Here is a 25,565-nt window from a genome sequence, read left to right as displayed (position 1 = left end):
ATTTGTTATGGGAAATGGTGTTTTTTTATTTATCAAAACCTTTGTTGAATTTCTGTTTTATTGGTCTAATTGTATAATATTTGGTTCTTGAATGATCATTTTGCTTATTCTTGGTTGGTCCTTGTACTTTTTTTTTAAAACTTTTAATATATGTTACTGTGCACTTTTTTGTGTTCTTGACTGATCATTTTGCTTCTTCTTGCTTTATTGTTGGTTCTTGTAGTTTTTTTAACTTGTAATATATGTTAGTATGCACATTTGTGTTCTTGATTGTGTTTCTTTGTAAAGTTTACTCCTTTATCCCACTTTGGTTATTTTAATCTTCTTCACAAGTTAAAATTATCATCTCGAGTAGAGGTGAAGTTAGGATTTTAACTTTATAATGGGTTCAGGATTCTAGAAAAGACAGTTTGATATTGACCCAAAGCTACTTGGTTCTATTTAACTTAGGGTTAATAGTCATTTTGGATTGAGACGTGCTTAAATGGAACGACAAGGTCACTGAGGACTCATATAGCCGACCCCCCCAATTTGCTCGAGGTTTGAGGCATAGTCATTGTTATAGAGGGTTTGATAGTCATTTTCTATGTTGCTCTGGCTCTCCAAAAAAGTAGCTGCACCCTTGTCGGATCCTCAGAAAACATGTGACTTTTGGATGTTCCAACACGGATCCTGTGACATTTTTGATTGAATCCGCGCGACATAGTTTATTTTGACTCTAAGATTAAATTATCTTGGTTAGTTTACAGAACGATCTGTCATGGATTTCTGGAGAAACTTAAACAGTTGTAGTTTACCATTTTGTATGTTAAACGGTCTTTTTTAGGGACTTTATTGTAGTTCATGAACAACGTATATGTAATATATCTTACTCTGCAGTAGCCCTTTTTATTGTGGTTCCTAAGTTATCGAGTTTGACAGATTGGTTCCCACGTAAAGCATGTTCCTGCGGTTAGCAATTTGCAGAAACAAATCGCTTGCGCCCCAATACAGGTCAGATGGAGTAGCACTGAGCCATCTTTGAAGAATGACACTACAGCAACCGAATTTAAAGGGTGAATGTCGATTTCCTTTCTTTACTACTTGGTCTCTATCTTCACCTATCGTGCTATATATTGATATTGAATACCAAAAACTATATGCGTGTAGTCTAAAAATGTATACAGTAATCAAATGTCTTGACATTTGCAGATATAAGGGGCATGATATGTTGGCACCCTTTACCGCGGGGTGGCATACTACTGAGTTGGAACCTTTAGTCATAAAAAAATCTGAGGTTAGATTTGCGTCATTCTTCGGCTATCTACTTGATGACCTACTTCTGTGTTTTTAACATAGTTGTGTGATTTGTCATGCGTAGGGTTCTTACGTCTATGACATTAACGGGAAGAAATACCTCGATGCTCTAGCTGGTTTGTGGTGCACATCTTTAGGTACCCACAGTCCTTGTTGCATTACATTCATGTATGTAGTGTTATTTCCGCCAAATATTTAACACGTAGATGTCTTGTTACACATTATTATAGGTGGAAACGAGCCTCGTCTTGTTGCTGCTGCAACTAAACAACTCAACGAGTTGCCTTTTTACCATTCATTTTGGAATCGTACCACAAAACCTTCTTTGGTATGTAAAATTCTCATTAGTAATTGCCTTATCACGAAATATAAAAGAAATTTCCGCGTGCGTTGTCCAGATTTGGCTGTAAGTTTTACTTTGATCACAGACTGATTTCATTTCCGAGCATACAGGATCTCGCAAAGGAACTCCTTGATCTGTTTACTGCAAAGAAAATGGCAAAAGCATTTTTCACAAACAGCGGGTCGGAAGCCAATGACACACAGGTTTCAATTAGTTTCTCTTACCCTTTTAGGAATGATTTTTAGAATATTAACAACTTTTGACACTTACGCTTCGATATTAGGTGAAGCTGGTATGGTATTACAACAATGCACTTGGGAGGCCAGACAAAAAGAAATTTATTGCTCGAACAAAATCGTAATCTTTACTCCTCAACCCCTGCTTCTTTTAATGTGTGCGTGTGTATGTGTGTTGTTTTTTGTTTGGCTAATATATCATCATGTTTGTCGTCTTCAAACAGATACCACGGGTCAACTCTCATTTCCGCGAGTCTCTCTGGGTAATCAACTTATCTGTTCCGAGCAATCAGTGATTTTCGTTTCAAGTATTCGTTATGTTAACATTTTCTTTTGCAGTCTTCCTGCACTACATCAGAAATTTGATCTACCAGCTCCATTTGTTCTGCATACCGACTGCCCTCATTATTGGCGCTTTCATCTGCCAGGTCCTTATTTTTCATACATGTTATTTTATCCGTATCTCGTCTAAGTCAATGCGCCAAACATGAACTTTTTACGAAAATGTGTTATGTTATGTGTATTTCAGATGAGACGGAAGAGGAGTTCGCGACAAGGTTGGCGAATAATTTGGAAAATCTCATACTCAAAGAGGGGCCGGAAACAGTAACTTCCATCTACTTTCATCACTTATTCTCATGTTTTCTCCACATCGTATATAAATGGTGAACTGATTTTCTGATTAATTTACTTCGTTCATCAACTAGATAGCTGCTTTCATTGCGGAACCAGTCATGGGGGCAGGAGGTGTCATACCTCCTCCCGCGACCTATTTTGAAAAGGTCAGTTTTTCTTGCACGTTTTAATTTTCAAATGAGGAAAGAATACTACTATGAATTGCTAGTTTTTTCTTGCATCGACAAGTGAGCTCGTCAATGCATCCTACTCATTTTCAGATCCAAGCTGTACTGAAGAAGTACGACATTCTTCTCATCGCGGATGAGGTCATATGTGGATTTGGAAGGCTCGGGACAATGTTCGGATGTGAAAAGTACAACATTAAACCCGATCTTGTCTCTGTAGCAAAGGTAGATATAACTCTATCTGATCTACGAAATTATAACGTATATCAGGATTCTCAATTTTTTTCTCTTAACTATGCTTTTTAGGCTCTTTCATCCGGATATATGCCCATCGGAGCAGTCCTTGTAAGCCCCAAGGTTACCGATGTCATATATTCTCAAAGCAACAAACTTGGTGAGTATATTGTCCATTCGATAGGACATCAAATACTTCTCCATCTCGGTATCTAAACTGTTCATAACTCTCTTTTTTGACTAGGTACATTTTCCCATGGATTTACTTATTCCGGTCACCCTGTCTCATGTGCGGTTGCCTTGGAAACACTGAAGATCTACAAGTATGCAACCTTTTTATTATATCAAAATAGGTATGTTGCTCGGACTCTTCAAAATTGTCAACAGATGCATGTCAGATCCTCATTGACACGAGTGCACGGGCAGCATTTTGGAGAGTCCGAGCAACATAGAAAATAATGGTTTCACAACTAGGGGTGTTGTGTACTTACCTATCGCTTAAGCACTGAAACAACTCGAATTCTTTTCAGGGAAAGGAATATTATTGAGCAAGTAAACAGAATATCGCCAAAGTTCCAAGAAGGTCTGAAAGCATTTTCCAACAGTCCCATAATCGGGGAGGTACATTAATCATCGACAATAGAATCAGCTTAGACGTCTTAATAACCTATCGTTCATATTATCAACTTACTTTTCGTTCTTTTTTCAGATAAGGGGAACTGGTTTGCTACATGGTACAGAGTTCACAGATAACAAATCTCCTAATGATCCTTTCCCTCCTGAATGGGGTATGTTTCTCATCTTAGCTTACGTTAAAATCTAGTTTCAGTCCTGACAAATCATTAGTTCTTTTGCTCAGGTATCGGTGCATATTTTGGAGCACAGTGTGAGAAACACGGTATGTTAGTACGCGTTGCTGGTGACAACATAATGATGTCTCCTCCCTACATTCTTAGTCTGGAAGAAATTGACGAGGTATGGTCTCATCACTCCCGCGTCTGCTAGAAATATTTGAAGAACTCGACACACATTTGCATTTCAATAACCTCAGAACTCACTTTGTTGTTATATACCGCGTGAAATGAACACAAAAACATATGTTATATGTTTATATGATCCATTAGGAACCATTTGTTGCAATGGCGAAGTTGTTTCCTTATAACAGCTACAAACATTAAACGTTCCACCACAACAACATATCCACGTAATCTCGCAAGTAGGGAACATTAAACGTTCCACGAAAGCTGGAAAATCATTAAAACTTTTTTTTTTTTTTTGCAGTTGATAATCAAATATGGGAAAGCATTGAAGGATACTGAAAAGAGAGTGGAAGAACTCAAGGCTCAGCAGAAGTAAAAAAAGCTGTTAATTAGACTTACATGCCTGAATGTAAATATATGTAACGATTAGTTTTACGCTGACAGTCAACCTACATCGACTGGTCTTTACCTATGTGGTTTTAACCATCTATGCATTGTGAAATGATTTTGGTTGATTATTGAAAAAAGAAAGTAAATATTTTCAAGTTATGCTGGGAAAAAAAAGATATTTGGAAACATAAAGTTGTAAGTTTTGTGGTGAACACTTGGAATTATATCGGGCTCGATCATAAAGCTACTAAAGCAATGACTTGAGGTTCCAACTTTTTGGAGGCTCCATTTTTAAAAATATTTTTATTAACTGACAACAGGATACATGTATAGCGCACAAAATACACATAAGATGCACGGATGACACATAAGATACATGTGTGATGCAGCTAATTTTATTGAATATACTTGAAACCTCTGATTAAAATTTGGCTTTAGGCCACCAAATTCATTGAGCCGACCCTGCTTATACATACAAATTTTAAAGGCATGATACATAAACACGCACTCAAAACTTGGCCTCAGTTGACAAGTAAGCACTTCAACTTTGAGAGTGCACGCCTAGACACCTCAATTGGCAACCAAACCGTCCAACTCGTTTTTATTGGGTCTCGTGGACACCTAACACTAACGTGCATAAACATCAGGAGGTATGCAGATGATCATTTTATAACAACTTATATTGTTGAGACGAGTTGAGGTGTTAAGATGTGGATACTCAAAGTTGGAGTATTTACTTGTCAATTGATTGTTTTACTTGCCAACCTATTTTGATCCAAGCAATCTTAGGTGAATTCATAATTCTTTTACGAAGAAGGAATGAATATATCCTCGAACTTTGATAAATAGTATAGATATACCCTTCGTCATGCCTTAGGTACAAGTATACTCTTACCGTTAATGAAAAGGTATATATATACCCCTGAACTTTGATAAATAATACAAATATACACTCCGTCATACTTTAAGTACAAATATACTCTTGCGTTAATAAAAAGGTACATATATACTCTTCTCACTAACGTCAAGGTACGCGTCACAATCCTGTTCATTTGGCTTTTTTTAATTTAATTTATCCCAATCCCACCCCAAAATAATTTTAATTTAATCCATAACCCAATCCAAATAATAATTCAAACCTGACCCGGTCTAATAGAAAGAGAAAGAGAGAACGAATATGCATGAATAGAGATGCGTCTTGAAGGCTCTGTTAGACCGGGTCAGGCTTGGGTAATTATTTGGATCGGTTTGTAGGTTAAATTAGAATTATTTTCTGGTAGGATAAGAATAAATTAAATTAAAAAGGGTAAATGAACAAGATTGAGACACGTGTTTTGCCGTTAGTGAGAAGGGTATATATGTATTTTTTCATTAACGGTAAGAGTATATTTATACCTAAAGTATGACGGAGGGTATATCTGTACCATTTATTAAAGTTTAGGGGTATATATGTACCTTTTCATTAACGGTAAAAATATATTTATACCTAAAGTATGATGATAAATATATCTGTCATTTATTAAAGTTCATGGATATATTCGTACCTTTTTCGATTCTTTAATTGAATTGACTCGTTTTAACTTTGCCTAAATTTAATTTTATCCACCCATTTGCCATATCTTGCCGAACTCACACCAAGAAAGTTGGGGCAAATGTAGCATGAGAAGCATAAGTTAAGCAGCAATTCTGTAATTTTTGTCTAAAATTGGTTATATATGTTGTGAAATCTACTGAATATGTACCTATCGTAAAACCCAAAGCTCATTAATTTTAAGTATTAAATCCGTCTCTCATAAGAAAACTTATAAATTTTAAATCTTGAATTCGTCTCTTAACAAAATAACAATAGAAATTAGGATGTATAGGAAATGTGAGTACACAAAATCAAGATTTTGGTTTTTGTTTATCAGCTTTTCTTCTAGCTCTCCTTTCTCTAGAGCTAACATATTTGAATCCACCACTTTCAGATTCTTCTCCATCTTCATAATCTCTTAAAGATTTCTACAATTTCCCAAAACATAGTTACAATTAATATAGCACAAATATTTAGTAAGATTTAAGAGGGGGAAGGGGTTCATTCGAATTCCTTTAGTTCGAAAATAATACTATATATACAAGTTAAGTTTTTGTCTCAAACTTATCGAATTAGAGGCGAAGCTAGAATTTTAAATGTACAAATGTACAGATTCTAGATTTTAGAAAAAGAGAGTTACATCTGCACATATTAAGTGGATTTTGTTGGGACTGTGTGTAACTTGACTCAAACTCCGCACTAGTATGATATTGTCCGCTTTGGGTTAAGCCCTTACGGATTTATTTTTTCCCAGAAGGTTTCATACTAGTAGAGTTGGGTGACACTTTAAATATTGGATATGTTCCCTCTATTTTGTACCACCGTTATCACCCAACGGGACACGCCGCCTAACCACCACTCGCCAGGAAGACTTTCGACACAAGGCACCACTTGCAGATCTCCAGTCTTGTTGTCACACTGGGAACTTCTCATCAAACGCAGTCCACTACTTCGACACACCCGAATCTGAGCTTTGATACCACTTGTTGGGACTGTGTGTAACTTCACCCAAACTCTATACTAGTATGATATTGTTCGCTTTGGACCAAACCCTCACGGATTTGTTTTTGAGCACCTCCCAAAAGGTTCATACCAGTGGAGTTGGGTGACACTTTAAATATTAGACATGTTCCCTCTATTTTTTCGATGTAGGATTGCTTTGCTTCCCAACAGTACTTTACCGAATTAGTAATTTAAATGCCTATTGATATTTTTTAAGAGCCAGAACAACATAGCATACAAGCACGTCTTGATAAAAATTATGTTTCCACTACTAATTATAATAATTGAATTATTAAGAAGGTAGAATTTTGAATTTATGGATTCTAGATTTTAGAAAAAGAGAGTTGAATCTGTACATATTAAGTGGGTCTTTTAACACGGCTTTTGCACCAAAATTACTGAATTTTGTCGAACCAGTAATTTAAATGCCTATTAATATTTTTTAAGAATTCGAACAACATAGCATATAAGTACATCATGATAAAAATTTTGTCTCCACTATTAATTACAATAATTGAATTACTAAGAAGCTAGAATTTTTAGTTTATAAGTTTTACATTTTAGATAGAGAAAGTTATTGGGCTGTTGATAAATTATTTATACATATTACATTAATTTTTTTTAACAGTGTATATATATCAAAGCTATTGAGTTCGGCCAAACTAATAAACGAAATGATAGCTCTACCCCGCGTCCATTCTTCAAAAATTAGGAAATTCTCAAAAAAATAAAAATAAAAAATAAAAAATTTAAGGATTTAATATGCACCTGTCGACATTTTTCTAAAGTCTGAACAACATATACAAGTATGTCTTGTTAAAAATTCTGTCTCCGCACAAATTATAATAATTGAATGACTTAAAAGAGGAATTGAAAGAAATGTTGAATATACCTCTCTAATTTCTGAGAAGCTAACTGCATAAAATGTAACAGCAGCTGCTGCTATAATTCCAAGTATTGGAAGTCCTACTTGTTGAATTCCATCCATTTTTCTTGTGTGTGTGTTTTCTTTTTTAGTTTTTGTGCTTGGATTTGATATTTTGATTTCTAATTTCTCTTTTTAATTGTTTTTTTGGGATGACATTGGATAAGATATCTTGTATGTGGATAAATTGAGATAAGGATGTGTAGTGGCCCAAACTCAAATTGTTATCCTAGAGAGTCCTTCCTGCTACATTTCTACTGTTTTAAAGGCTTAAATTCGTATTTCTCGTGTATTTATGTCAAAAGCTATTTTGTAAGGTTTGAATCCATAACCTACTGGTTACTTCAAAAGGGGCAATTCAGTGCACAAAAGCTCCCACTATGTGCATGGTTTGGGGAAGGACTTCATCATAAGAGTATATTGTACGCAACCTTACTTAGCATTTCTGTCAGAGGCTGTTTCTAAGGCTTGAGAACCCATGACCTCTTGATCACATCCAAAATGAGAATCCGTGACCTCTTGACCTCTTAATTATTTGTGCGTGCATGTGTATATGACAAAATGTAAAATCACATCCAATATATGTATGTATATATATATATATATATATATATATATATTGAAAACACCCTGTTAGATCGATAAGAGTATTTCAAAATTTTTGAAAGATCCGATCAGCATAAAGTTCAAACTTATTGAGCAAGAAGACTTCCCATGGCAATTTGAGAGGCCACGAAAATAATTCAGTTACTAAAACTTATTTGTGGCACCTCTAAAAATCATTATAAAAACCCTTATATTTTTGATAGCAATGTTCGAAAACCTTATTTCTTGCAGTGAATTTAATTAAATGGATACCAAGTTCTTAAAATATTTTTTACAAATTAATATAAAGCGATAATGTGCCTAGTAAACGTACCTCATTATTTTCTTGGTGGCTCAAAATATCTGGAGGAGACATCATTATATTATCACAATTAGCCACATCCCATTTTTCTCACATTGTGCTTTGAAATATGCACCAATACCTGATCAAACAATTAAAAATTTGTCAAATAGATATTAGAGTTTAATTTAATACTCTTTTGTACGACCATTTTATGTGATATTATTCTTTTATTATTGGTTTGTTTTAAGAAAATAATTTATTTTTATATGTAGAAATAGTATTTTAACTTTAAGTAGCTTATTTTACCTAAAGTTAATGTGTTCAATATGGAGGAAAATACTTTCTGAAATTAAATATTTTGAAAAATATTTGCCTAGGAAACAAGTTCCTGAAAAAAAAAATAGAAAATTATTTCCATGATAATAATAGGAAAAACAAGTTTTACAAGAGATATTCCACGCTAATTGTCACCTCGAAACCCATCCCATGTCTACCACCCCTACCCCTAACCATCACCACCCCATTCACATATCCCACCTGATACTAGAAAATAACAACTCTGTTATAAAGCAAGAAAGAATAAAGAACAAGAGTAGAGATGAGAGAGTGATTCTTATTTCTTCTCTTGAGGATGAGAGATCATAATATTATAAATACAATGAACAAAACCCCTCTATTTATAGGGAAAATTTACTCCTAATCTGAGTAAAAGACGGATGCTTCAAATCCTAATAGATATCAAAGTAGATCTTGATAGACATCACTATAATGTAAATACATTTATAACACTCCCCCTTGAATGTCTAATTGGTAGATAATGTGCCTCGTTAAAACCTTACTAGAAAAAACCTAGTAGGAAAAAAAATCTAGTGAAGGAAAAAGAGTACACATCTCTAATAATACGCATTTCGGCTGCCTCATTAAAAACCTTATAAGGAAAACCCAGTGAGACAAAACCTCATAGGGGAAAAAGAGTACAACGCGTATTAACTCCCCCTAATGAGAACATCCTTGAACTTTTGCATCCCGATCTTGTGCACTATCTTCTTAAAAGTTGTAATTGGAGAAGACTTGGTGAATAAATCAGTCACATTGTCAGTTGAACGAATCTGTTGCACGTTAATAACATCATTCCTTTGTAGCTCATGTATGTAGAAAAGCTTTGGCAAAATGTGCTTCGTTTTATCTCCATTTATGAATCCTCCCTTAAGATGTGCTATGTATGCTGAATTATCTCTGTATAAAATTGTGGGTAGATTGTTATATTTCACACCACGTTTTTCTCGAATGAGATGTATCATGGACCTCAACCATACACATTCTCGGCTTGCTTCATGAATAGCTATTATCTTAGCATGATTCGATGAAGTGGCTACGATAGACTGCTTTGTATATCTCCAAGATATGACAGTATCCCCACATGTGAACACATTGTATGTTTGAGATCGAGATTTATGTGAGTTAGATGAGTACCCAACATCAGCATGACCAGTAAGATCGGGACTGTAATCTTTAGAATAAAATAAACTCATGTATCTTATCTCATTTCGATATCTCTTAGTAGGAGTAGAAATATACCTTGCTAATAAATTGAGCGAAAGGCTATATTGGGTCTTGTATTTTTTACAAGATACATGAGTGCACCAATTGTACTAAGATATGGTACTTCATAACCAATTCAAATTGGTATATTTTGAATTTCAACAAATAATCTATTGCTTTGAAAACTCTCCAAGAGTTCCAATGATGTTCAAGCAATAAGCTTATACAATATAAGGATTATAAATAAGTTTCCCAGAAACTTTTATATGCTTCAAGCATTTTGAATCCTTAAAAGTTTTTCACATAAGTTTTGTCAAGTGACAATATTCAACATTTCATTAGTGACATCTTCAAATATCTGGACTGCAAATCAAATAAGTCTAATACTTACCAAGATGCATCCTTTCATGTCACTTGATAAATGTTTCTACGTCAGCATGCTTAAATAAATGTAGAATTTAGATCCTCGTAATCTTTCACAATATTGCGCCAATATTATGTCAAAGATATTGATGATATATCATTTTGTATCGGTTCACAATGCGACATAACATTTTGAGATCTCATCACTTCATTATTTTCAAGTACATGAACCTCTCATAAGGTTTCATGAAGTGGTATGTCGTTGGCTCTTCAAGAGCTCATTGCCTTCTTATTATGATTATTTGTTCCTTATTTTTCAAGAATTATTTCATTTGGAACCGATCAGTCTACCACGCTGCACGCATGCATAGACTTTGTCCTTTAGGAACATAAAATAAGAGCACTTGCGCTTAATATGAGATGCTTTCAGCATTTGACTTGAATTATCTTTTGAATGAGGATATGGTGATAATTCCTAACATATTTCATAGCGCTTATAATCCCCCCCTTATGTTAGGAAAACTAACATACATCCTCTATTTCTTTGAGAAATCCATCGTTGTCCATTATGGTATATTCATTAATCGTATATCGCACATCAAAATTATTAGATGGAATAATTGGTTCCCGACCTTGAACCAATTGAGAGGGAAGAAATAATCATAATTGATTGGTCTAATGCATACAAATGTTATTGCACTATATCATATTTCAGATCAATACATTAAGTTTTGTTCTCATTAACAATGGTTTAGATATTTATCGAAGACATTCAATGCTAAACCATCATCATCAAGATGAATTATCTTGATTACACAATCTGAAAATTATGCTCAATTTATATTGAACAAGTAACTGTATGAATGTCAAACGTAGGCTGACCATGAATGTAAATGTGATCATCTTATTGATGCATCTTTTCAATATATCACATGATAGGTGAACGACCCTTATTCACCTTTTATAATTTTCAGATTTGAAGTGATCCAATCCCAATATTAGTTGGTCCAACCAACTTGTTATGAGAACAAACGACATAAACAATTCTTGAAAAATCTTCTAGTTCTTCAATATATGCACATCTTCGAGATGTCACAATCGTTCATATCAATTTATGAACTTTTATTCTAGTAAACTCCAAGTTTACCAGACATGTACTTTTTCTTTAGTAAATTTCAGATTTACTATTACATGAATAAATTTCAGATTTACTACTTTAGAAGTAGATTTCAAAATTATTCAACCTCTTTCGGAGGTGAGTTGTGATATAATCACAATCAAGTGCACATTCGCATTAATAAGTTTCTCATTCCCCAGGAATGAAATGTAACCGTGCCTTAAGCCTATCAAATTATGATAGCTTATAAACTCTTTCAAGATTTTGCTACTTCAGAAACAAATCGAGGCATACATATAATGTAAAGAATTTTTCTCTAGCATATCTTATAATCATATAAACGTGTGAAAATATCATTACTTTTGATGATCATTATCATATTGTCCCTCCACGCATATATTCGTGCATTTAATCACTTGCCTTCTTTCAGACATATTATGCACTGCTACCACATACACCTCACGAATGAAGTAAGTTGTCATATTTCAGACTTATCGTATATTGCTACCACATTCACTTCATGGAATGAAGCATATTCAATGGATCGAATTTCAAACTTTTCATCAAACACCCATTATTTTGCCTTAGCCATCACAATATCATCAATATGGTGTATTGAGATTCAAACTCAATATTTGATCCATATAAAGGTGTCTTATGCATGAATCGATGGGACTTGAAGCCAACATATTATCATCCTTTTTGATAATATTGTTCTTGAAGAATAAATTTAAAATATAAATGGTTCCAAAACAATTATTTTTCCTCAAATCCAACAATAATTATATCATTAATAGAAAAATATAAATAACATAAGGAATTACTAACCTTGACCTTTAGATTTATAAGCTCACCTTATTTGGCAGAGTCTCGTGCTGATAACGTGTTATAAAGCAAGAAAGAATAAAGAACAAGAGTAGAGAAGAGAGAGTGATTTTTCTTTTTTCTCTTGAGATGAGAGATCATAAAATTGTAAATACAATGAACAAAACCCCTCTATTTATAGGGGAAATTTACTCCTAGTCTGAGTAAAAGACGGATGCTTCAAATCCTAATAGATATCAAAGTAGAACTTGATAGATCTTGATAAACATTCACTATAATGTAAATACATTTATAACAAACTCATTTTTAAAAAAATATATTTTCCATCCTACTAAAGACATTCTTAATGAGACTTTTATGAGACATACAAACGATACAACATGTTTACATAACAAATTCTAAGAGTCTTATTTACATCATCACACACACACATATCATAATTTTTTTTTAAAAAATTACTATAATTTCACATCGAATCAGACTACGTCTAAGTTAATTAAATAAAAAGAATGTTAGATAAGTTGAAAGTAACAAAAACATACCCCACTCAGGAAGGAAGGGGTCATTAGGAGATTTGTTGTCTGTAAACTCTGTACAATGTATCAAACCAGTTCCCCTTATCTTTAAAAAAAAATAAAAATAACAGACATAATAAGTAATAGTGAATAAAATTCAACAATTAATAGGTAATTAAGAAGTTTTAATTAACTATTCTATCATGATAATTACTGTACCTCTCCAATTATGGGACTATCAGAAAATGCTTTCAAACCTTCTTGGAATTTTGGTGATATTTTGTTTACTTGCTCAATAATATTTCTTTCCCTGAAAAATATAATTTAAAATCTTTTAAAAAATCTTATTTTGTTCTTGAACTCTATGTCCAATCAAATTAAACCAAATAATTAAAATTGGAACTTTTTTATGTCAAAAAATAAATAAAAAATCAGTCTCTATCTTGCATACTTGTAGATCTTGAGTGTTTCTAAGGCAACTGCACAAGAGACAGGATGTCCAGAATAAGTAAATCCATGGAAAAAAGAACCTAATTCCAATTAAAAAAAAAAAGTTCTGATCAATTTGGTTAACAAAATTAATAGATAGAATTTTATATCCCATATTGTATCGTACTAATATTATGTGCTCTCCAATTTTATTGCTTTCAGAAAGTATGACATTAGAAATTTCAGGGCTTACAAGCACAACACCAATTGGCATATATCCGGAAGAAAGTGCCTGAAAAGTGAGAACACATTCAAAGAGAGACAATAACAGAGTTTAAGTTATATACTGAGGACTCAATAAATATTTATGCAATCAGGTTATTTTCTAGATTATTATATGTAAATCTCATCTTTCGAGCAGAGGGTCTATCAAAAACACTCTATGTGCATTCTAACCTCCTCATATTTCATCAGTGAGATTACATGAATATGTTATTATTGTTATATACAGTCAGACCTCTCTATAACGTTACTTTGTTAGAACGACATTTCACTATAGCAACCTAATTTTCTCTAGAATCAATTTTTCATATTTATATTTTACTTCACTATAGCGACATTGAAGGGAGCCTTGAAGTAACTGATAAAGCCGCTGCCATGTGATTGAAGGATCATGGGTTCAAGCCTTGGAAATAACCTCTGACAGAAATGCAAGGTAAAGTGCATACGATAGATCTTAGTAGTCGAACCCTTATCCGAATCCTGTGCATAAGGGGAGCTTAAGTGCACTGAAATCCCTTTTTTTATAATGGCATTCTACCTTTAATAATTATGTTTATTACAGTGGTATACACTTTATAAAATTACCTCTCTAACAGCATATCCAAATATTATGTAAAAGAAATTTGAATGAAATATATTATATACATAATAAAATACTAAAATATTTATTGTAATCATCATTAATATCATAAATACAGTAAAATTAAAGAGAATATCTAATTTAAAGAAAAAAATATATTTAAATGATGCACATCAATTATTTCATAACTTCACAAAAAAAAGACTATTAATGTTTACATTTTTTATATTCACGATCTTTTTAATTTTGTATACTTTTATTTGTAACAACTAAGTGAAATGCAAATGTCAGTACAACACCTCTTCTATAGCAGCCACGAATTTTTTGAACAAACACTATTACTATAAGGAGATCTGACTATATATAAATGTGATAATCTTTTAAACATGATATATATATATATATATATATATATATATATATTTTATTTAGAATCTAGATGTAAGAGTTTAATTTTGTGCTCTGATAGTATACAATTTTTTTATACCGTCAAGTTTAGATGACCAATAATATGAAGTAAATGTCTATTATAACTTTAATTGCTAACCTTAAAAAAAAAAAATTCAATAGGCAAACCGTTATAACAAGTAAAACAACACATAACGTCATGAAAGATAATTTTCACTAAATCTTATTAGTAACCTGCATAAATTAAGCATATTGATTTGATTAATTTACCTTTGCTAAAGAGACAAGATCAGGTTTAATGTTGTACTTATCACATCCAAACATTGTCCCAAGTCTTCCAAATCCACATATCACCTCATCCGCGATAAAAAGAATGTCATACTTCTTTAAAATAGATTGGACCTAAAAATGATGGAATTTTTTTGATTATTTATAAACACAAAACCTAGGAAAAGAAATTGAGACTTAACGAACGATAAGTTGAATTCATCAAGTTAAAATTTTGAATACTAACAAAGAATAATAATTTTCCTTTTCAAAATAAGTTGTTGGAAGTATGACACCTCCTGCCCCAATTACTGGTTCGGCAATGAAAGCAGCAATCTAATTAGGTAATTAATTAATCAGAAATTAGTTCATCACCATTTATATAATATGATCAAAATTAATTATCGAAAACATGATTAATAAGTGATATTAGTAAATAGGTATATAGAAGCTAATTACTGTTTCAGGCACCTCCTTGAGTATAAGATTTTCCAAATTATTCGCCAACCTTGTCGAGAATTCTTCTTCCGTTTCACCTAAAAAATAACTATACGTAATTAATAAACAATAAAATAGGGGAATAGTGTTGATGAGTTTTACATCGGAGAAAAAAAGGGATAAATGATCTCCTCATATTGTTTTAGGCAATCAATCTCTCATGAACTAACTATTAGGTTTGAGTTAGGTCAAAATTCAATGAAGTAACGGTTAGATTCGAATTAGGTCAAAATTCATTTTTATAGCAGGATTCATCCCAATTATTGTTGTAAAAGCTATATATATCTCAACCTTTTTGGAGTAAATTACTTCTCATTTCAACTTTTTTCAAAATTACTAAAAATCACCTGATTTAATCCACACGGATATATCATTTAATTTAATACGAATATATGCATCACATTCTTCTGGATACATCACTTAATTTTATATGGATAGATCATATTCTTCCGAAAAAATATACGAGCTTTTAAATAAAATAAAAAATTTATATAATTATTTGAAAGGATTAAGATTTTAAGTAATTTTGATAATTAAGTTGTGGTATGATGTAAATTTTCCATTATTGCAGAAAAATAAATAAAAACCTGGCAAGTGATAACGCCAATAATGAGGACAGTCAGTGTAAAGAACAAATGGAGCTGGAAGATCAAATTTCTGATGCAGAGCAGGAATACTGCAAAAAGAAAATATATATATATATATATTTTAATTCAAAATAAGTAAACATAAACAGAACATTAGTGAAACGAAAATAAACTTTTGAGCCCACGGATTACATTGTGTGTTTTGAAGGTTCTTGAATTGATACCTCGTAAAATAGAGGGGAGTAAACTGTTTTGCAATAGCAACACTTTCAAGATATAAAACTTTGGTGAACATAAAGGATAAAGACAAATTATACACGATATTTACTTTGTTAGAAAATATTATTATATTTTTTTTTTTTCGTATTCGAAAACTCCCTTCATTTTTCATTCACATCTATCCCAAAGATCCTGAAATCAAACCTCATTCACACCAAAAAACTAACAAATATTAGCATAATGAATACTTAAATATTCTCACAATTTAATCTTTTGAAATAGTTTGATCGAATATATAATTAATTTTTGTAAAAAATATGTGGTCTTAAACAATTATACAATTAAAGGAAAATTAAGAGTTTACAATTCAAATAAGTTTTTGATATAAATTTGCCTTAATACACTAATATAAGATACTATCTCATAAGATGAAATGAAGGAAAATATTAAATATAAATATTACCCAGAGAGACTGGCAGAAATGCAAGTGCCTCCATAGTCCATGGTATCTGTTTGAAAGTGACAAGCATGAATGTTATAATTATTATTTAATTAAATGAAAAATAAATAAAATAAATTAAACACTAAAATTATAAAAATATGAAAAAAGAAATGGCAAAAATTGATTAATCAGAATATTAAGATGTTGTCCTAGAAATAAATTTCTTTTTCTTTGGCCTTCCAAGGGCATTATTGTAATACCATACCAGCTTCACCTATAAATTAGTAACATGCAAGAGTCAAACTAAAAGTTTTTATATATACTAAAGTAGAACAGTCTAAAATATACTAATTCAATATCATACAAAATTAAATATCTAGTTGTGTATATTCAAAATTAAAAATCATAAATGTAATTTGAGGTCAAAAGACATATTTATATATTACACCTATAATAAATATAGATGAACATTTATAATAAGTGAAACTAATAACTTGAAATCAAATAACATAAAAATTATTTACACTATCTACGTATTGTTTAGCAATAACATAATATTAGTTAAGCTAGAGAATCTAATGTTAAAATGTTTGAAGGCTAACAAAACCTGAGTATCATTGGCTTCTGATCCACTATTTGTGCAAAATACTTTCTCCATTTTATTTGCAGTAAACATCTCTAGCAGCTCCTTTTCAAGATCCTGTATAACATATAATTAGTTTATGAAAATATAATTTATTTGTGTTCATAATTCATTTGATTATTTATTAACTTAGATCATTTAAGCTCAGTTCATTTCAGTCTATGAAAAATTGAACCCAAATGCAGATCAATTTATCTACGAGAAATCTTGTCAAAGTATTTTATGACGTAAACTTTTTAAGAAAGTTAATATGTGTTAATAATAATAATAATAATAATAATAATAATAATAATAATAATAATAATATGAGCTACTAAAAAATTATAAAAAAAGAAACAAAGCAATTAAAATTTGATAAGAATCGGGGGATTGAGTTATGACTCGCTTTTTGGCTCATTTATGCCCAACTCATTTCAGTTCAAGTAACTTTTGATCCGATCATTATCTATCCACTTAGCCTGTTATAAATCAACCTATTTTAATCCGTCCAAATTCAACATAACCCGCAATTTAACACCCTTAATCCTGTATGTTTTTATAAATAAAATTAACCAGCCAATGTGATCTGATTAATTAAATAAAATTAGGACACTAATAAACTGAGAATTTGCCATACCAAAGAAGGTTTTGTGGTACGATTCCAAAATGAATGGTAAAATGGCAATGTGTTGAGTTGTTTATTTGCAGCTTCAACAAGACGAGGCTCATTTCCACCTACAATAATGTGACAAAACGATAAATTTGTGACATATTGTATGATTTTATTGTTGTGTATTAATGGTTAGTAACTAAAAGAGAAGAATGTTTATTATTCAAAATTAAAGAAAGTAATTGATTTTTAAAATAAAGTTAAGTGTGGACAAATTATAAAAAAATATCTTTCAACATGGAAATCAATTCTACTTGTTAAGTTTCAAGGTCTTAATTAACTTTTATCTGTCGTGAACAAAATTAAACCGCAAATTGCACCAAACTCTAAATTGAGTCGAATCGAAAAAAAAAAATTGACTAATGATTTGGTTTGACTTTGTTTGGTGTTAAAAAAAAATCCTCGGCTATAATTGGTTTGATTTGGTTTTAACTAACAAAAGTCAATCTAAATCGAACCAACCCGATATTATATTTGTACAATTTTTAAAAATATTTAATGCATTAAAATATTTATTATGATGTAGTTTATAAATATTTCTCAAACTTTTTCATTGTGTTTATCTTTCAACATAATATTTCAAGTTTAAACTTAGAATTATGAATGGTTCAATAAGTTTTATAACTCATAGATATTAGTAACTCAAATCACTACTAATATAATGCGAACAAAAATATTCAATTAAACACTAGGAATGATAATAATAATGTTGGATATCTATTCTTTAGTTTTGTATAAATACATAACATAAATTTATATTTTATTTAAAATTTAGTGTTATTTTTTTAAAGAACACCTAAGATAGTTGTATCTAGTAAGGATTAAAGAAATATTTGAAACACAAATTAATTATATATTTTTATGAAGACCAGGTAATTAGACATGATCCAAGGAAGTGTGCCATACCTGTAGTACTTTTCCTGTCCACTAAATACCCCGCATAGGCAATATCAGAGTAACCTACCAACTTAAAATCGCTCCCTTTAGGATATCACAATCCAAGATCAGTGGTTCCCTTGAGATATTTGAAGATCCTCTTCACAACCTTTAGATGAGACTCCTAGGGATTTACTTGAAACCTTGGACACAATCCTACACCGAATAAAGTATCAGATCTGCTTGCTGTAAGAATAGCAGTGACCCAATCATCCCTCTAAATAAATTTTGATCCACAGATGGACCTGTTTCATCCATAACTAGCTTAGTAGCAATGGCAATTGGTGTGCTGATTTCTTTAGCTTCTTCCATGAAGAATTTTTTGAGAAGTTCTCTCACATACTTTTGTTGATGAATCAATATTTCAGAAGGTGATTGTTGAATTTGTAGGCCCAAGAAAAAGGTTAGTTCCCACATCATACTCATCTCAAACTCACAACTCATGAGTTTGGCAAAGTCACGAGTCATGTCAATGTTTGTTGATCCGAATATGATATCGTCAACATATACTTGTACTATCAACAAATCCTTCCAATTTATAAAACATATAAGTCTATATAATATATAAGTCTATATATATAGTTATATACTAATTTATAAAATATATACACATGTATACGTTAAATATATAAGTCTATAGAAGATATACACACATATATACGTACCATTCAATATATATATACTACTTTATTTAAAATATACTACATCATATATACTACAATATATACACACACTATATATATAGTTATATACTAATTTATAAAACATATACACATGTAAACGTTAAATATATACGTCTATAGAAGATATACACATATATACGTACCATTCAATAAATACGTACTACTTTAAATAAAATGTACTACAATATATACACACACACTATATATATATAGTTATATACTAATTTATAAAACATATACACATGTATACGTTAAATATATAGTACTTTAGAAAATATATACACATATATATACATACCATTCAATATATACATACTACTTTAAAATATATGTACTTCTTTAAATAAAACATATGCTACTTAATATAATAAATTAATAATACTTTATAGTAAATTATTAATATATTAAAACTAAGTATTTAATTTAAACTAAAAATTCAATTTAAATCATTAAATGGAATAAATTACAAAGTAAGGACTAAGGAGTGATGAATGTCGAATTTTATTGATTGCAAAATGATTCAAAATTTATAATTTACATGGATGAAAAATCTACAAATTTTGCATCATTTTTTTCAACTCATTCATGTTAATATTAAGGGGAACTTGCATAGGATATTCAAAGTCAACGGAGGCAAAATCATGCATTGGACTTGATTCTGCTGAGTTCTCCCGTGAAGTCATAATTTCTTCTCGTCGTTCTGCGCTGCTTCCATTCCTTGATTTCTTCGTTCGGCTCTAATTCAATCTCTAAGGCAAATTAGAACATTAATTGCATTGCTTCCCAATGAATGTCGGTTGTCTCCAAGCTGCTATCGTCCCTGACTTAAAGCGCTCTCCGATACAACAGTTGACATTGGAACATTCAGGATATCTCTAGCTAATCTTGAAAGCAAAAGATATTGTATTTCATTACTCCTCTACCAATCCAACGTGTTGATCCATCGTCTGCGATTCTCTAGCGGCGACCGAAGATAATACTTAAGCTCTTCTCTATAAGTTGATGTGTAAGCTCCATCCCCAACACTATTCCAACAAGGTAAATCATAAAAGGAATCAGGAAAACCACTATGTGCCGGCCTTTTAGAAGATGATGACTACTCGGGAGGATGGGAAACGACAGTTGGAGTGATATTTGTTGGTACAACTAAATCAACTAAATCAGCATATTGTTTATATAATTTATCTATGTAAGCGTTCGCATCACCCATAGCCGTCCACAAATCAGGTTGTACTTGTTCAGAATCATTGTTAGTATTTATCTCTAAGTTAGAATAAATAAGAGTACTAAAGTGGCACATAGTAGTATATTTCATACACGGATTTAGCATAACACCAACCAAGTAAATAGGGGAAATCAGAAAAAAATATTTTTTAAATTTAGCAAACATGGCACCAACAACTTCTTTGTAACATTCTTTATTTTTATATTCTTTGAGCAAAGCAGAAATATCGGTTATATATGCCAAAATATTACAAATAGTAGGATAATAAGCTCCGAAAAATTCAACCGTAACTATATAAATTTTTTGCAAAAACTTAACAAGATCATTAATTACAGCCCAATTAGAACCATGTAGCATGCAATCAGTAAAATCAGCAAAAGAACCACAATGTTGGTTAAAAGATAGTGTAATAGGAACTCTATATTTATAACAATTTTTAAAAAATTCATACGTAGAATTCCATCTAGTATCACATTCTTCAGGCATCAATATCGGTGCAAGTCCATTTTGTTCACATTTAAGTTTAAAGTCCCTAATTATTGATCTTCGATTATTTCCTTGAATAAAACCAACGGCAAGCCGAATTGTTTCAATACAAAACTCAAAAAACTCAAGACCGTCTCTTATAATTAAATTATATATATGACAAGCACACTTAACATGAAAAATTTCAGGTAACGACGGAGATAGCTTAGATTTTAACTTTGTTATAGCAGTCTTGTTGTTAGAAGCATTATCAAAAGCAATACATAAAATTTTATTTTTGATACCATAAAATTCAACAACTTTAGCAATCGAATCAACAATAAAATCTCCAGTATGTTTACGATCTTCATCATATAAAAAAGCAAGAATAAGTTTTTGCATAACAAAATTACTATCTATCCAGTGACAAGTAACGGTTAAATAATCATTTTTATTTACAGCACGATCAAGATCAGAAGTTAGGGACATTCTACATTGAATATTTTTTAACAATGTTGATAAATAAAAATAATGTTGTGAATAAAGTCTAAAAATATTGGCCCGACAAGTACTTCTAGGAAAATCATTAAACATAGGATTATAAATTGCTTGAATATAATGAATAAAGACATCAGAAGAAGGAAAACTAAAAGACAAACAATCCACAACTACCATTTTAACTATTTCTTCCCGATCCCTCAATTTATTATACTTCTTCATTACCTGACCGGTTGCTAGGTCCATTCTAGTTTGTGTTGGTCCGCCAACATTCGCACCATCTTTTGCAATTTTTAACTCTCTATCGTGATTATCACTTATATGTCTCATTAACATACCTGTACCTCCTTGCTTGCCTCCTCTTTATGCTTATATATTTGTTGTCAAATATTGTATTGCACCTCAATATCTGATATACGGTCACAAAATTGCCATGCAATACTAGTTGGTTTACGAGCTCTTGGGGCACGAGGAGGGCGTGGAGGGAGATTAACTGATTCAGATCTAACGTTAGCATTTCCTACTGCGAGTGTCTCACCAATATTTTCATCATCTTTATCTAAATTAACCGCATCTACTTTATTTTCTTTTTCTATACCGTAATTTTCCTAAGCTTTTACATGATCCATATAGTGAGAACCTACACCTATTTCTTCCTCAAAAGTTTGACTAAGAGGTACCGGAGGTGGAGGCACACGGGTAAATCTACTACTTGAAGTACCTCTACCGCTAGTAATTCGCTTTTTACTACCACTACCACTTTCGGGATAAAAATTTTTAACACCTTTAGTGGCGAGATTTCTTAATTTATCCATAATATAAATTAAACTAAAAAAATTCAAAATACACAAATATAATAAAAAATTAAATATTCAATAACTAATACACTAATTAAAAATTAAACATAAGAGATGGAATGATAATACCAAATTTTGAAAGTATCCGAAGGTTGCGACTTTAGAAACTTACACTCGTACTTTGTAATCGGAAAATTAAAAAATTAAAGTGAGCACTTTTGAAAATATATTGAATATTTGAGAATTGAGAATTGAGATTTGAGAGAATGAAAAATTGTGTGGAAAATGATTTGAAAGTGTAGGGTATTTATAGGAATTTTTTTAGGTTTAAAAAATATTTTATTGATTTTTTTTTATAATAAAAAGGCTAAAATAGCAGTTTTGAGCTCCCAACGGCTATATTACCGTTGGGCCCAAAGGCTATAATGGTCCTATAGATACTTAATTTCATCCCTCCTTGATATTATTTTCACTCATTTTTACCTTTTCCTACTGCATACCCTATCCCGTATGATAATTCCTTTTCAAAAAGATAAAAATAACAAACCAACAACCTACCCTACCAAATGACAACACCTCACCAGCCCTCCTCTCATGTGACCCCCCTTCATTTCTTGTCCACAAAGACAAAAAGGATAAACATACACTAAAAAAAGAATGGGCCCACGAGGAACCTTCCTGGAAGGTGTCCAATTTTGGATTTTATATAAACCCACTGATATAGAAACATATAGGAGAGCCTTCATTATCATCTCATCTTCTCCGATTTGAGAACCCACTGGAATTAAAGGAAAAAAGGAACCATTGATAATTTTTTCCACAGATCGCATACACACAGCCATGGAGGATTTTCTTCTCCACTTTTCTCTCACCCACACGCACTAACACATACCCACTTCGTTCCTCACAGATAGACGCACACACTAACACACATATATCCGGACAGAAAGGGAGTTTCCTTGCCTCGGGTTACTGTTCCGGCGACCATTTTGCTGGAATCGGTTTTAGTTCATCATCCACGATACGTGATTCATCAAAATCGTCTTCAGGTCATTATTGTTGACCTGTTAAGCCCTCGAAATATCCCCAAATTCCTACGATTTTCTTGATTTTAGACAAGATCTAGCTGAAATTCGGTCCATTACAGTCAGCTTTTGTCTTTGGTAGGTCCTCAGAGATCGAACTCGCATGGGTCGTTAGTTTTCTGCCAAAATTCAGGTCTTGATTTTTCTATGGGCGTTTGATTCTAACGTCGGTTGGTTCATATTGGGACTTTGCATTGCTTTTCGAATCCGTTTGGGGGAATTTTTTTGACACTGATTGAATCATTTTTTTGACACTGATTAATTTGATTCGAGTTGGGGTTTTGCCGCTGTTGAGGGTTTCTATTCGATCTTTTGGATTTGGGCTTCTTTAACTCTTTTTATCATTATAAATCATCCTCGGAAGGTCCATTTCTTTAACCCGCTTCTTCCCCTTTATTCTTTTATTGAAATGGTTGTGATTATGTGTGATGTGATTATGCTTTGTTGGATTTTTGTTGATATTGATATTATCATCATGACGTTTGGTGATTCGGCTTCGAAGGTTTGAGAAAAGAACTTGATCATGTTTTAATGGATCGATAAAAAAGAAGTTGGGGTTGGAATTGAAAAATTGATGAAAAGGTTAGATTCGGATAAATTTTGATTTATTATGTTTGAATGTAAATGTCACCGAATTGGATAGGCAAACGTAGGTTGGGTAGACAAAGTTTGGAATTTGTGATTTTTGTTGAAGATTTGAAATTTTGTTGAATGTTTGAAAATTGGGTGAATGGTTTGGTTTTCTCACATTGGAAAAAATGTATTCATTTGGACGGGGAATGCCCCGAGGTATTTGTATTGATTTATCCGGGGAATATCCCGAAGAATTTTATACCCGAAGGATGTTCGTGATCAAGGCCCGAGGCGTCGGGTAAAGCACGGGAGTTTAGTTTAGGATTAGTTTAGAATAGAGTAGGTTTACATTTTTGCTCTTTTCTATTTTCGACTTTATAATCCGGACTGGACTTTATTTTGATTTTGAACTCTGTTTAATTTGTTTGTCTTATATGTTTTGTGTGGTTTATGCATTTGTGTTGTCAAATTAGCCGATACTCTCCATCAAATGACCATGGTAAAACCACGGGATCGAGGGATGCCTAACACTTTTTCCTCGGTCAATAGAAATCCTTAACCGGAATCTCTGTTTGTGGATCAGTGTTACAGAGTCAAAACTGTTTTGAAAAAGAATATCCATGGGTGACTTGGCACACCCAATTTATGCCAAGTGGCGACTCTGAGTTTTGAATATAATGAATCCTTTTCGAAATAATTTTCACTTTTGTCACTTTATAATAAAAACCCTTTCGAACCTAAATTAATTTTTTTTGGAGTACAAAAAGGGGGTGTGATAGCTCTGGCGACTCTGCTGGAGACTTTTCAAAATTTGAGCTAATTTTGGAGTTGTATCGGTTTATTTTGATACTATAGGTGTATAGACATTTTGTTTGAGTTATTTTATGTTATTGTTTATCATTTTTGAGTGTCTACGTGCTCTTTATTTATAGTTTTCGTCGTATGTGTTACTGCTTTATATCTGGCATCATGTGCATAACCTGAGTCAATTCTTTCTGCAACAAGTCCTAGAGTGCACATCGTGCACATAAACTCTAGTTGAGTCATCCTTATTTTAGTAGGGGGAGCCGTCGGGCGTATGGAGTGGGTGGAAAACAAAGCAGCCGCTATCGACTATATGTTTCCCTGAACAGCCTTGTTAGTAAACCCCAACGTAGGTCATCCTTATCTACATCATATTAAGACCTAGTGGGACTCATTTGGTCCATTGTAGGAGACTCACCTCTGAAGCATCTCTACGTGCTAAATGTTGTATCTTTGAGGCTA

At 32.0% G+C, this 25,565-nt stretch overlaps 2 protein-coding genes across 2 annotated transcripts; one reads left to right on the top strand and one right to left on the bottom strand.

The window, feature by feature from the left end:
- Positions 1-921: 921 nt before the first annotated feature.
- LOC107841786 (gamma aminobutyrate transaminase 3, chloroplastic) lies at positions 922-4,437 on the top strand (the record flags this gene model as incomplete). Its single annotated transcript, XM_047396470.1, is given in 17 exon segments — positions 922-1,055; positions 1,192-1,276; positions 1,361-1,433; positions 1,527-1,624; positions 1,750-1,842; positions 1,923-1,996; positions 2,100-2,138; positions 2,215-2,303; positions 2,405-2,481; positions 2,583-2,657; positions 2,772-2,903; positions 2,985-3,072; positions 3,157-3,235; positions 3,443-3,533; positions 3,622-3,700; positions 3,772-3,887; positions 4,194-4,437. Coding segments are annotated over 17 exon segments (1,497 nt in total), but the record flags the coding sequence as incomplete, so codon positions are not given.
- A 4,277-nt stretch (positions 4,438-8,714) lies between these two features.
- LOC107841186 (gamma aminobutyrate transaminase 3, chloroplastic-like) lies at positions 8,715-18,139 on the bottom strand (the record flags this gene model as incomplete). The annotated part of the gene is made up of 13 exons (XM_047396373.1): positions 8,715-8,810; positions 13,061-13,139; positions 13,253-13,343; positions 13,485-13,560; positions 13,664-13,754; positions 15,003-15,134; positions 15,243-15,335; positions 15,459-15,535; positions 16,085-16,173; positions 16,767-16,803; positions 16,944-17,019; positions 17,353-17,445; positions 18,005-18,139. Coding segments are annotated over 13 exons (1,134 nt in total), but the record flags the coding sequence as incomplete, so codon positions are not given.
- Between the last annotated feature and the right edge of the window lie 7,426 nt (positions 18,140-25,565).

Source organism: Capsicum annuum, chromosome 9 (assembly GCF_002878395.1).
Source record: "Capsicum annuum cultivar UCD-10X-F1 chromosome 9, UCD10Xv1.1, whole genome shotgun sequence".
In the NCBI taxonomy this organism is placed as follows: Eukaryota; Viridiplantae; Streptophyta; class Magnoliopsida; order Solanales; family Solanaceae; genus Capsicum; species Capsicum annuum.
The sequence above is the reverse complement of the archived record's forward strand: the minus strand, read 5'-3'. Positions and strand labels throughout refer to the sequence as shown.